General features: G+C 42.5%; 1 protein-coding gene across 1 annotated transcript in view; it reads right to left on the bottom strand.

Annotated features, from left to right (window-relative positions):
• Positions 1-14345, bottom strand: part of ACTN2 (actinin alpha 2) — an 83003-nt gene that overhangs the window by 44161 nt on the left and 24497 nt on the right. Inside the window, exons 2-5 of the mRNA XM_066595823.1 lie at positions 7671-7785; positions 7041-7160; positions 6055-6141; positions 4031-4118 (exon numbers count right to left, since the gene is read on the bottom strand). Of these exons, the coding sequence (XP_066451920.1) occupies positions 4031-4118; positions 6055-6141; positions 7041-7160; positions 7671-7785 (410 nt within the window). The remainder of the gene's footprint in view (positions 1-4030; positions 4119-6054; positions 6142-7040; positions 7161-7670; positions 7786-14345) is intronic.

Raw genomic sequence — 14345 nt, 5'->3', positions numbered from 1 at the left:
TCTTTTTGTTCAGACTTCTTCTGCTCTTGGGAAATTCCTCATTATATTGTTCATTTTTGCAAATCTTCTTGTATTATCAGATGCTAGATTAATGGAATTTCAATATGCAGTATTTCTACATTTGTATACACCATATTTAAAGAAGATTTCCGAGACTTAAATATTGATGATTTAATCTGTGGCCAGTGATGTCACATCGATTGGTTACATGGCCTTTCTGCAGCTCAGTTCCATTCAGGTAAGTGGAACTGAGCTGCAATACCAGGCAGAGCCGCTGTGTAATGTAGGAAACTGTGCCTGGTTGACAATGAAGAGGCCACAGGGCTCATGAAAGCATTAAAGGCCCTTTAAACAGCTAATTGGTGGAGTTGCTGGGAGTTGGACCTTCATCAAACTTGATGATCTCTCTGAAAGTCCTAGAAAAACCCTTTAATCTGTTAGTACTTTATTTTTTTCACTATGTTTCACCAATTTTTTTTTTTTATAGATTCTTTATGTAGGAGTTAGGGGCATTGGATACTATAGATGCTTGGGGCACTGTTACTCCTCTAGGGTGTGTTCAGAAATATGTTTAGAACAATGTTAGAAGGGAACTTTAGCTTGAAGGGTATTCTGGTTAGATTATGTTTTTTGACATTTTCGCCCACTTGATAGCTGAAAACTAACAGATTGGTGGAAGTCCAAATGCAGAGACCCCCACTATCACCAGAACGGGGATCCCAAAGTTACCCGAATAAATGGATTAGCTGCCATGTATGCATGCAGCCACACCATTCATTTCAATGGGACTGCTGGAGATAGCTGAGAACTTCAACTTGGTATCTCCAGTAGTACCATTGAAAAGAATGTAGTGGTGATGCCCTAATAGTGACCTCAATAGTAGCCAAAGTAGTAATAGTGACCCCCATAGTGGCCAAAGTAGTAATAGTAACACCATAGTGGCCCCAGTAGTAGCAATGATCCCTATAGTCTATGACCACTGACCTCTCCACTCTGCGTTTGCGCTACATACGTAGGAATGCATATGCAGATGCCCAGGTGGAGAGGTCAGCAGTCACAATCAGACCTGCAGGTGGGCGAGTACAATTCCTGTTAGACTTGAAGCACGGCTGGCAGACCACATAAAATGAGACAGCGGGTCAGATATGACCCGCGGGCCTTGTGTTTAACATGTGTGCTATAATGGCTCATGTAGATGACTGTAATTTGGCCTCACTTCAGGGTCCAAACTGCAATCCCAATTCCCAGTATGACTGGGGAGTAGAGGGGGGGAGGGGGGTCTAATGACATGAACTTACAACATCATAGGCATATGCTGTAAACTGAGGTCTTGCGGTTTGTAGTCGGGTGAGATATTGCGGCCATAATATAGTAGTTCTCAATTTGTGCTCCGCCTGCACTATAATAAGGAGGCGAATATGGACATTTCCGGAGCAGTTTCACATGAAAGATGCTTTAGGACATCTGCTCAAGTGCAATAGCATATTGGTGATGAACGATGTCATAAATGTCATTACCGGGGTCGGGAGCTCTTTTACATTTCTTTCAACATCGCAGTTGTTTGTCTAAGAAATATCACCGGGTCTCAATTCCACTTAGAGACAGGCGGCCAAAACAATGCTCAAATATCAGAGGCATTTGGTGTCTGTCAGTATTCAGATTATACAAAGCCTGAGTTTATGTGTGAAGTGTGGATATGATCAGATGTCACTCATTTAGACATGGATTAATCATACTCTGTGCTCACAGATAAGCAAGTATGAAAAGAATTCAAAGAGCAATTAAAGACAATTTGCACCTTAACAACCATTTTAAGTGATTTTATCCATGTAGTGATTTTATGGCCTGCCAAAATTATTTTGTTTCTGGCCACATTTCATTGGCCAGAAACAAAATAAAGGCAATATTTCATTGCCTTTTTTGACTGAAATTTTTTTCATTTTTTTTATTTTTTTATTTTATATGAGATAATGTGTACAAACTGTGTATAAAAAAAGATTGATTAATTTTACGGTTCCTTATTTTTAAAATTATAATATTTATGTTAAAATAAAGTACAGGAATTGGTTTGTCATTTTTATTTTGGACGTATTGATATATCATTTGTTTAATCTTGTATTACAGGGAGGATATGGCGACGGTTTATGTTGGTGTCAACGGTGGGTTGTTTTTTATTTTTCAGATATATTTTTATTTTATTCTGTGATTTTTTTTTTAAACTTATTTTTGTAATTTTTTTTTTTCCATCTCTGGCCCCCCATGACATTATAGGAGAGCTTTGGGGGACATTCACACTGGAGCATTCATAAGAGCAGCATCCATGGGAGCTCCAGTTAGCAAGTAAAACATCCCTACTAGAGATGAGCGAATGTACTCGTTTAGGGCGTTTTTGCACTCGAGCACCGTTTTTTCCGAGTAACTGACTACTGTGACGAAAAGATTCGGGGGACGCCGGGGGGCAGGGGGCAGCGTGGTGGAGCGCGGGGGGTAGCAGTGGGGAACAGGGGGGAACTCTCTCTCCCCCCCTCCCCTCTGCAACCCCCAGCTCACCCCCGGCGCCCCCCGAATCTTTTCGCCCGAGTAGTCGGTTACTCGGAAAAAGCAGTGTTCGAGTGCAAAAACGCCCTAAACGAGTACATTCGCTCATCTCTAACCCCTACTGTGAGTCACTATCAGACCTGGTTAGAGCTGCAGGGGTTGCCAGCAAACATGTGATAGCACGGTCCAGTGCAGGAAACGGAAGTCTGCTTAATGCATGCTCTACATAGCAGCCACTGAGCATTATGTAGCTTGTAAAGGAAAAGACAGAAACGGTTAAAAACTGCTTCTGACTTCTCCAGGTCCTTGGCTGTCAGTGACAGCCCAGAACCCTACCTGCTCCTGCTAGATTGCAGGAGCTTTAACCACCTACTGTATTTTTTACTATTGGCCAGGATTAAAGCCCAGGACGAAGTGTCATAAATTTACAATTTTTTATCCTTAATTGGTTAAATTAGTTACAAAAGAATGGTCAAGTTGTGATACATGGTCACACCACACCAAGAGGTCCTCTTTGCACTGGCTCTCTACTATAACTAATAATGCTCCTACACTCTAATAGATTTTATGGATAGGTGCTGTCCATTCAGATTTACATGAAGAATGACAGTAAATGTTTCGGTAGTGAGGCTCATTAAAATTCAGAACAGGTGTCCATGTTTGATGGTAGGAAAGCATTTGAAGAGTTCAAAATTGGGACACAATACTGATCTGCCTACAAGTATCTCTAGGCAGCTGGTCGTGGCTCTAGGATTAAGGTCTTATTTACATGGCAAGAAGAATGTGCAAGTTCTGTGTGATGGCACAACACAAAGCACCCGCTCATTGTAATAACCTATTATTTTTAATGGGTTAATTTGCATAGGTGTTTTTTCTCTTGCACCAATAGTGCGAGATGGAAAAAATGAAGCTGTGCAAACCTCATGCTAGAATAGGACTTGCAATGTGCGTTGCCTTACACATTACACAGCACACGGATGGGGTGTCCATATGCTGTGTGATGCAACTTGCAACTCCTGTGTAAATGCTGCCTAGAGGTATGTTCACACGTGGTGCACATGTTCTGCCGCAGCTTTGCGTGTGAAAAATATGCAATCTATTAGAGCATAGGCAGATTTTAAATCTGTAGCAATTGAATTTTGCCTGCAGAGTTTTGCAATTTCAACCCTTTAATTGAGGTATGAAATTTGCGTCGAATCAGCACCAAAATATTTGGCCAGTCAAACATAATAGATGCCGATTTGTTTAGGATTTTCTACTGCGGACAATACATCCCGTGTGGATGTACCCTAAGGGTTTTATACTTTGCCATACATTATGCTTATTTGCTATAACTATTTATAATTGCAACTTTCATGTGGATATATATTGCTGCTCTTCTAGGAGCATGAAGACTATTTTATAGTCGTCTCTGGACTATGTCTCATAGGCAAATTATGGCATATGGCTGGAAATGTGCTTTCTGCATGACTGTGATATAGATTGCTCCTACCTGGTATGGAAATTCTGAATGTTCACATTGCGGTAGGGGGCAGTCTTCCGTTGGCACCATAACAGTAGGCCTTCTTTTGCAGAAGTTTCTAAAAAAATGTATTTATATATTTTAGAAGCAAACAGAAACATTTCCATACAGTTATCCAATGCTATACAGTGTCTCCACCACCATTAAGCAAAATAAACGTCTATGTACAGTGTAAACCATAAAGTGCCTGCATAATACCAACAACCCAAAACTCTTCTAATAATGGTGCTAAACAATCTCCATGCATAATTGCTGTACAATTAATAAATAATAAGACTTGTGGTGATCACAAGCCTTAAGTGCCAAGCCATCTCTAGCGCCCGCCTTTGCATACCGCTAAAGTTAACACAGTAGGCAAACCCGCCGGGTTTTAGCAGAATCAGCCGACTAATTTATATGGGGGTGTCCCAATTCTATCCCAACCACAGATGTCAGGGAAAAAGAGGGTCAAGCATGGTTGAATTTCAAGATGCACGATTCTTTATTCTCATGAGAGATAAGCCTCCGCCAGAAGTGTTTGGCAGCGGCTTAAGGACCATTTACATATAACGATTGCCACTCAAAATTCAGTCAAATGGCCAAAAATGAATGATAATCGTTACATGTAAATGTGGGCACCGGGCACTTTCCCTTTGAACAATGATTGTATTATTCAGCTACTGGAGATAAAGCAAACACTTTGATATTATTCAGCTACTGGAGATAAAGCAAACTATCTCTCAGTAGACCGCAGGCTGTTATTTCTGTGGAGGGTCAGCAGATAACACTGTAACCTGTTTGCAGCCACAACAAGAACAATGCAGCTGTGTACACAACCCAGCGTGCGATTAATCACATGCTGGGCTCTGCAAATAGATCATGGAGGCCCTTTTACATGCAAATGATGATAATAAAGTGTTAATGGCCATTAATGGTCATTAACACTTTATGGGAAAAGATCGCTAAATCTTTCAATCATTTGAAAAATTATCTTTGTGTGTAAAAGGGCCTTTATTCCCCTCTCCCTATTGAGAACACAGTTAAGAGGTGAAGAGAAAATTCTATTAATGGCGCAACCTATTAACGAATTGCCATGTTCTCTTATCATGGAAGCATTTTATGCTCAGCATTCTCCTCAGCTGAAATAAGTGTTCACTGGAGAGGAAGCTCTATGCCTTGGAAAATGCTTATTCTTGTTGACTTATAAATAAAGAGAAGTTGGGTTAATATTCCTTCTTTTAGACTCTTTGCACTCATCAGTAGGTTGCACTGTTATTGTTTTTTTCTTTTCTCCTCTTAATTGGTTTACATCATCTCTACAGCCTCCGGCTGCATCATTCACTCCAGCTGGCAACACCTTCTCTAGTACATTTACCTTAATATAGTCTTGGGCACCAAATCATTCCAACCCTCACAACAGATTTTTCTAAAATATAGGGGAGCTTCACAGAATTTTTTATATTCCACACCAATCATAAGAACACAGTCCGAGTGCATATATGTGGTCGGGGAAGGGAGTCGTAAGGAATAGCTTGCTTGACAACAATGTTCTAATGTGTATGGCTACCTTTCATTCCGCCTGTACTCACTCATGGATATCCTACAGTTAAACAATATTAAAAAGCTAAAAGGATTTCAGAACTACATATGAAAAGTGAAAATACAGTATATCCCTACATGCTACATAACATACCTACATTGTAGTTGGGAGCTGCATTACGTTGTGTGCAAGGGACAAAATTCCAAGATCAGAACATGACAGTATATGAATAAAGAGACATTGAAAAGGAAACGACTAAATGCAATAAAGAAATGTAAATGCTTTAAGAAAATGTGGAGCAAATATTCACTTTTTAATAACAATCTAGAATAAATGTGTCTTCTCTTTAATTCTAGAACCATATTAGTATGCTGTGCTAGAAGCAATGTGACAATTTTCATCTCTCTAACTGAGTGTGATGTATTTCCATTGTGGAAACAGCTACAAAGAGCAAACCAAAAAATACTGGACTTACCTTCTACTGATATGTCCTGGATAGCAAAACGAAGGATGATTGTCCAGATCATACCAAGTGTCATTTTCACATTTCCATCAACAATTTCTAGATAATTCACAAAAATATATTGCATTATTTATATAATCATGGAGGTCCAAATATCAATGTAGGAAGGTGCATATACAATAATACTGTCCCCAAAACTAAACTAAAGTGCCGGTTGGGACAGACTTTGTTATCCCTGATAATTGGAAAAACCAAAGTCAGTAACCAGCTTCAGTGCCAAACAGCTGTACCTCTGTTACAGCTAAAACCATCCCTGGTGCTACAGTAGGTGACATACACTACAGCAGGAGGATTGTAAGCAGAAGACCCTCAGGCTGCTTAACAGGGGGCAAGAATGTGGACTGCACATTAAAAACACTGTTTCAATCCTACTCTCCTGTCTCCTGCTCTCCAGAGTCGGAACTAGAGTGCAGGAGACAAGGGAGCAGGACTAAAGATGCACACAGTTCCCAGCCATACCCCACGATGTGTGATAAGTCCTGGTGATTTATATCTAATAACTCCTGGGAATGAGTTATTAAAAGTAGTTTTAACATGTGTAGTCAGACTTTCTTCCTTTCCAGCCGGATGGCGACTCACAGTGGCAACTTAGACCCAATGGTAGAAGCAGCCATTGGCAAGAGATTATTTGTTTGGCTTATGATAGCCTATGGGAAAATTGGACATATATGTTGGATTAAATTCCTGGCATATGTATAAATCACATCAAATGTTTTGTGCCTGCATTGTCCAAAGCCTGTAGATTGCGGTGATGTATGCTGCAGTGATGTTTGATCCATTGCATTGGTAATGTTTAAAGGCAACCATTGGACTATGCAACTGTATGATATTATGAAGGACACATCATCACTGCGACCCTGTAGGTGATCTCTATTGACTGGACAATTTTGCATTTCTCCCTTTAACTTGACTGTAGTTATAGAAATTGGTGAAATTACCTTCTGCTCCTATTGAAACCAACTTTACTCCTTTGCTGGCAATGTAGTCCAAAGCTTTGTTGACATTGGCAATCTTATGGAAACGCATTTTCCCTCGGTCTGGCTTTGGCAGCCTCTCCCCTGTAAGTAGAAGTACCATTTACAAATTATAACACTATTACATATGCACCTTAATATATTATACCATATTGAGAGACTATAGTAGGAATGAGAGCTTTCATTCAGTATAGCTAAAGGGGGGGGGGGGGGGGGGTAGAAAAATAGGGCAGCTTTCTTCCGATAAAACATTACCGCACCTGTCTGCAGGTTGTGAGTGTTATTGCAACTCAGCACCATTCACTTAAGTACTAGACACAACCGATGGTCAGGTATGGCAATGTTTCTGGAAGGAAGCAGCCATCTTTTTTTATCATATGAAGCTCCTTTAAGTGAAATTGTACAAATTAAAGCTTTTTTTCCAGGCAGCGCGAGCTATCAATGCCAGGTTACGTTGGCGTTGGAGAGAAAGCTACAGCTCCGACCCCTGTGTAGTGGCCAGCATTCGTAAAAGCGCTCGTAATTTTTGAGCAAATTAGAGACAGTTGTAGCTAATGTTAGATAGTAAAAGTACTGAGATGAAAGTCAACAGACCTGAGATAACTTCAAGTAAGAGCATTAATTTCAATCCATTTCTGAAATCCTCTTCAATGTTCTCAATCTCTGTGCCTGCTTTTCGTAAATGTGAATTACACCAAGCTGTAAATGTCTGTACAAATATAAAAAAAAATAATATTGTAGTTTAGATTTGGTAGACATACTAGTTAACTGTAAACATAACTGGAGCAACCAGTGCCAGGCAGCTGTTTCCAAGACAAATAGGATTATGGGGTGCATCAAAAGAGGTCTAGGGGCACATGATGAGAACATTGTTCTTCCTCTTTACAAGTCACTGGTCAGGCCACACATGGAATATTGTGTACAGTTTGGGGCACCGGTACTCAGAAAAGACATATCAGAGCTTGAGGGGTACTAAAGTAATAAATGGAATGGGCAGACTACAATGCCCGGGGAGGTTATTAAAATTAGGGTTATTCACTTTAGAAAAAATACGTGTGAGAGGTGACCTAATAACTATGTATAAATATATTGGGGGACATCTCCCATCATCTATTTATACCCAGGACTGTGACTGTAACAAGGGGGCGCCCTCTACGTCTAGAGGATAGAAGGTTTCTACACCAACATAGAAGGGGGTTCTTTACTGTAAGAGCAGTGAGACTGTGGAACTCTCTGCCTATAACAGTCACTGATTACTTCAGATGGGTCGGTGATCCCGGGATTATTCTGATTGCCAGATTGGAGATGGAAGGAATTTTTTTCCCCTTAAATGAGGAAAATTGGCTTCTACCTCATTGGGGGTTTTGCCTTCCTCTGGATCAACGTTGAGGTGGGGAATGGTAACCGGTGGAATTGGATGGACATACATCTTTATTCGGTGTAACATACTATGTTACTATGTTACTGTTATGTTAAATAGAATGTATACCTGACTCTAATTCTGTAGACAAACAATTGTACTTGTGACATATGTCCTAACTCCTTATTTGTGAGTAAAGTGTACGTTCGTCTGGCCCTAATTGTGTGGATAAGCAAACATGTAAAAAAGCGAATTCTTGTTTGGACCTTGACCCACTTGCAGGATGGTGCAGTACCTGAGATGGACACCAGTGATCAGCTTAAGAATGCTTTACAGGCACAAAGTGTAATACTTATAGTCACGATACAGCTTGTTGGTTACGGAGTCTATACAAGGTACAGAGCCTGATGGTTACAAAAAAGAAGAAACAGTCTCTCACTAAAGCACCCAGCCTAATGGCTACAATCTTTGCAGGGCACTTAGCTTATTGGTTATGTCATGGTCATAGTGACACAGATTCAGGATATGATGCAGCAGAAGGAGCATCAACACTTTACAAGATTTATTTAAGAACAAAGGAATGCAAGTGCGTAATGGTATTATTAGGACAACCAAACAATCAAACTTTTTCCTCTGACATAACTTGGCATTAACTACCACTAGCTGAATCCTAGGATTATTAACACTTTGAGTCTAATGCGTAAAGGCCCATTTAGAGACAACAATTATTGCTCAAAGTTCGTTCAAAAGCTGTCTTTTGAGCGATAACCGCTGTGTGTAACTGCACACACATCGTGCAGTTTTCATTATCCGTCGCTCATCGTTGTCTTTCAGCGCGCTGAAAGACGACGATCAGCCTTATCAGGGATTCACAGCGGGATACAGCTGATACTATTGTTTCAGCTGTATCCCGCTCCCTGATAACGGGCTGGGTATGAAGAACAGAGCGGTCCACCTCTGTTCTCTATACCTGGCACGGAGCGCTCAGCTGTATAACAGAAAACATCTGGATGCAGAAGACAAGCAGGGGGACCCCGCTTGTCTTCTGCATCCTCTGCTGGGAGCGCTCGGCTGTATAGCAGCTGGGTGGTCCCAGCGGGGAATAGCTGTATGCAGAAGGCAAGCGGGGACACCCCGCTTGTCTTCTACATCCTCCACTCTCAGCGCTCGGCTGTATTACAGCCGGCGCTCGGAGCAGGTAAACAGTTGGATGAAGAAGACAAGCGGGGACACACCGCTTGTCTTCTGCATCCTCCACTCCCAGCGCTCGGCTGTATGTCCGCCGGCGCTCGGAGCAGGGAAACAGCTAGATGCAGAAGACAAGCGGGGACACCCTGCTTGTCTTTTGCATCGTCCGCTGGCAGCGCAAGGTGATCGCTCATCTTGAGCTATCATCTTGTGCTGTAAATGACACAACGATGATCGCTCAAAAGTCGCTTGAGCAACATCTTTTCAGCGATTATCGTTGTGTCTAAATGGGCCTTTATAAAGACAAAAGAACAATATCAATAATACTGTACAAAGATCAGTTCCAGCAGTGCAGATAATGGAGAATATAGTGTACACAGAGCAACATACAGTGAGCATTCTACTACTTTGTAACACAGTCTAATAGGAATACAGCATTCAACTCTGAGCTGATATGTCTCTCTTGTGTAAGCTCGCACCCCTGCATCACTACTGAGTCCGTCACTGGGTGGCACGAGTATTAGAAGTTCGCTAAACAGTCCAAATCTTTTCGCCTTGTGCCTTCCCATGCAACAAGCTTGTTGATCATCAATTGAATCCCTAACAGTGTGTACACCTACTATTTGGTTTAGGGTCAGCCTCACTTACAGTTTGTAACATGGGAGACGTAGCTATCAGTGGCCAAGGCTTGCAGTCAGAAGAGAAAATTCCTCAGCGCTCCGTTAAACTGTGCAAAGTATCAATATCAAGGTCTTACTTGTTTGGGGGTGCCGGTTCCTTGGCACCCCTCATATCCAGGTGAGCGTGGAAGTAATACAAGGAGATGTTCCTGCACTGGTGGAGCTGCAGCAGGGTTTCTCCGCTCACCTGGATATGAGAGGTGCCAAGGGACCAGCACCCCAAAACAAGTAAGACCTTGATATTGATACTTTGCACAGTTTAACGGAGCGCTGAGGAATTTTCTCTTCTGACTGCATATTTCCTTCCTCCTTAACATATATATATTTGGAGTCCCTCTATGCTGCTCTCCCTCTGGGATGTCTCTTTGGGACTGTTGATTCATCACATACCCATTATTATTGGGACTGAAAGTTTCTGTGGATAAGACGACTGACCGATACCTAACACAGAGGACCGGCCCAGTCGGGGTGAGTCACACTCCTTACATATTTATTTTATTTAATTGTCTTCTGCTACAAACCATTGGAGCGACGCTTCTGATTTTTGTTTCACTGGCCAAGGCTTGTTCAGGGTCAGAAGTGTGACTCTACCATGATTCTCCTGGGTCTTTATTGCAGTCTCAATGCCCCCACCAAGTTTAGGCAGCAGGCACAGCAGGTCTTCCAACCTATCTCTAGTCACTAGTGCAGCTCTTTCCTGGCTCCAGGTTATCTCCACACATCCCCTTCTCTTGGTTATTCAACTCCTGTTCCTCCCTTCAGCCCCAGTGCTGTTTGATACCACCAGCCTGGCAGCACCTACAGCTCACGTTACAGTGCCCTATACTCTCGCTCTTGTGCAGTAGAAACTGTGCTTTTATGTAACAGCCTCAGCCAATCAACAATCAGCTCTTGAGCATGTTCAGTTCTGCTGCACAAAAACTTGGCACAAATTTTGGCACAGATAATATTTTTGGGGTAATTTTTTGCTGCATTTCACAGTATATTGCCATAGAAACATAGAACATTGATGGCCCATCTATTCTACCCTTATATTATTTCTAGAGATGAGCGAGCATACTCGGTAAGGTCAGTTACTTGAGCGAGCATCGCTCTTCTCGAGTAACTGCCTTCTCCTCTGAGCGTGCTCGGGGGGGGGGGGCATCGGGGGAGAGCCGACCCCCCCCCAGCATGCTCGGAGGAGAAGGCAGTTACTCGAGAAGAGCGATGCTTGCGCGAGTGACTGACCTTACCGAGCATGCTCGCTCATCTCTAGTATTTCTTTTTTATTTCTCTCTTAGGATAGATATATGCCTCTCCCAAGCATGGAAGTTCGTTCCAAGCATCTCATATAATACTTCCTGGCATTGCTTTTGATTTTCCCCCAAATAATCTCAGATTTTCCCCTTATTCTAGTGTTCAGCTCCAAATAAAAACACTTCCTCCCTGAACCTTACTTATACCTTTAGCATAGTTAAAGATTTCAATCATTTTCCCTTCTCCTTTCTCTCCTCCAAGCTATGTAAATTAAGTTATTTAATTTACTGAAAAGTTTTGTTCTTGAGACCTTCCACCATTTTTTTATAGCCCATCTTAGGGCTTGTTATATTTGTCTTTTTGTAGCTGACCACAGTATTCCGCATTGTGGTCTCACCAGAGCTCTATACAGCGGGATCACAATCTCCCTCATTCTACTGGTTATACCTCTAGCTATGCAGCCAAGCATCCTACTTGCTTTCTTTCTTTGCTTCCTGTGGACTCATTTTGAGACTATCAGAAATCAGAATGCCTAAATCCTTCTCTAATAGCAACATTTTAACCATTTAGGGAAGTCCATTACAGTTACAATTTCTGTTACTTCACATGGGACACATGAGCAGAATAAATCACAGGGTAAGGCCGCCTGCAGACGGGCGGGTCGGATCTGGCGGCGAGGATTCTCGCCGCGGAACCCGAACCGAGCTCCTACAGGGACCAGCGCGTACTCACCCACGCTCGCCGGCTCCGGCTGCTTGATGTGCCGGCTTGCGGCACAGCCGGCGCATGCGCAGACCGAAGCCAGCAGCGGGTGAGTGACGTTTCTGTGCGGGGCTCTGCGAGCCCCACACAGAAATAGAGCATGCCGCGATTTGTTTGCAGCGCGATATTTCGTTATTTTGTTAACGCAATCCTATGCAGGCTTCCAGCAGCGGAAATTCCACGGGAAATCCCGCCGCGGAATTTCCGCTCGTGTGCAGGCGGCCTAACAGGTTATAATCAATAACTCTGGTCCACCTGGCAGCTCTCCCAGGGCTCTACCAGCTGACAGTGCAGACTTCCAGGTAGTAGTCTTGAACCAAACCCCTTTACACAGTTCAGTTCACACTTTTGACAACAGGTCCGGTAGGCGGAAGCATCTACATCAACCTACTTACAAGCATACCTGTGACTCTAGATGATCTTCTGTCCCTAGCTGTGTGAATGAGTGCATGACAGTACTCTTGACCTTGCATGTCCTAACTAGTGACCTTACACCCTGGTTGTCTGGATAACCATGCATACGCTAGACTCAATTTTTGTGGACAGTGTACGCCTTACCCAGTGTGTGTAGTCGAGCAAGTATATATCTCACACTAGTTGTGTGGATAGTCAAGTGTATCCTGGTTGTATAGATGTAAGAGGCTTCCCCTAGAGGGTTAACTGCTTACCATGGTAATGGGCAGAGATCCAACAAGGTTTGTGACAATTCAGCATGTATGACAAAATGTGTGACAATTTGAACTAAACATGCTCAGAAGGATGCTCATAGATTGGCTGCTGCTTGGCCTTTAAAAAGAATTGTTTACTGCTGGAGATACATTTGGGAAGGCCCAATATCCTGCAGAGCAGCCACTGCCACTTGATGGCAGGCACAGTGGTATGTATCACCAAAAGTATAGAGAGCACAGCATCTGGGGAGTGAGGCAGCAAGAGCTGCATTGAGTTTATTGTGGGCACTAAAGAAGTGAAGGTGCAGCATTCTGCAGCAAGACAAAACCTGCAGGCACTGTTACAAGAAAGCCTGGTGCTGCTGGACTGATAAAACGGAGTTAGCTAGAGGACACAGCTGAACAGCAAGAAACCGTAAGTGATGCCAGCCTCAAACTCTACGATTGGTGTGCATACTACCAGGGAGAGACTAGTGACACAGCATGCTTGTTGGATAGGAGGACGCTGCAACTGTTATTAGGTAATTGGGACATTGTTTGCAGGTTATGGACTGAGACAAAAGTGCTACAGAAATGCGAGCACTTGTATTAAAGATGGTTCAAACAGCTTTAAATGTTATGTTCAGTTATATTGTATTGATAGTTTTGAATTGATAATCTGTCACAGAAAGGCTGTGTATCCTATTACTTGAACTAGATTCCTACATTTCCAATCTAGCTTTCACAACATATCATCCATATTGTTTTCTAAGTATTGTTGCTATCAGATCTTGCACCAAGTATTACTCCTATGCTTTAGCTAGCTCAAATAGTGTTGAATAACTACTGTATATGGTAAACGTTGGATTGCTCACTATCAATAACCTACACTTTTGTGTTCTTAAATTAACCCTTCCCAATCCACTGTCTGACGTCTAAAGACATTCTGATTTGAAGGCTGTACAGCTCCAATGTCGGAAGACGTCCAGCAGGGTATTCTTACTGTATATTACTGGCCGCTCTGTTGTCAGGGGCCTCTCCAGCATATCACATACTGCAGTACTAGGTCTAGTCGGCACATGGCGACATTGTATAATGGCAGAAAGAGAAAGCCCCCTAGAAAACCCTGAATCCAAAATTGGATTGCAAAGGGTTAACACTGTATGTTTTCTGTGACTCCGCCTGCTGCATCGTATCCTGAAATCTGCATCATGCACTACCACTTGCGACATAGACAAGCAAGCATACACCTAGCACCTGATGAGAGAACAGAGGGCTGACTCTGGATGTCTAGTTCATTATACATAAACCTGGTCTTGGATGTCCGGATGCTCCAGTACACCACTAACCCTGGATGGGCAAGTGTACACCTGGTTCTATTTGTCTGGATGAGTGT

Source organism: Eleutherodactylus coqui, chromosome 3, assembly GCF_035609145.1.
Source record: "Eleutherodactylus coqui strain aEleCoq1 chromosome 3, aEleCoq1.hap1, whole genome shotgun sequence".
Taxonomy (NCBI): domain Eukaryota; kingdom Metazoa; phylum Chordata; class Amphibia; order Anura; family Eleutherodactylidae; genus Eleutherodactylus; species Eleutherodactylus coqui.
Note: the sequence above shows the minus strand (reverse complement) of the source record. Positions and strands in the feature narration are given on the sequence as shown.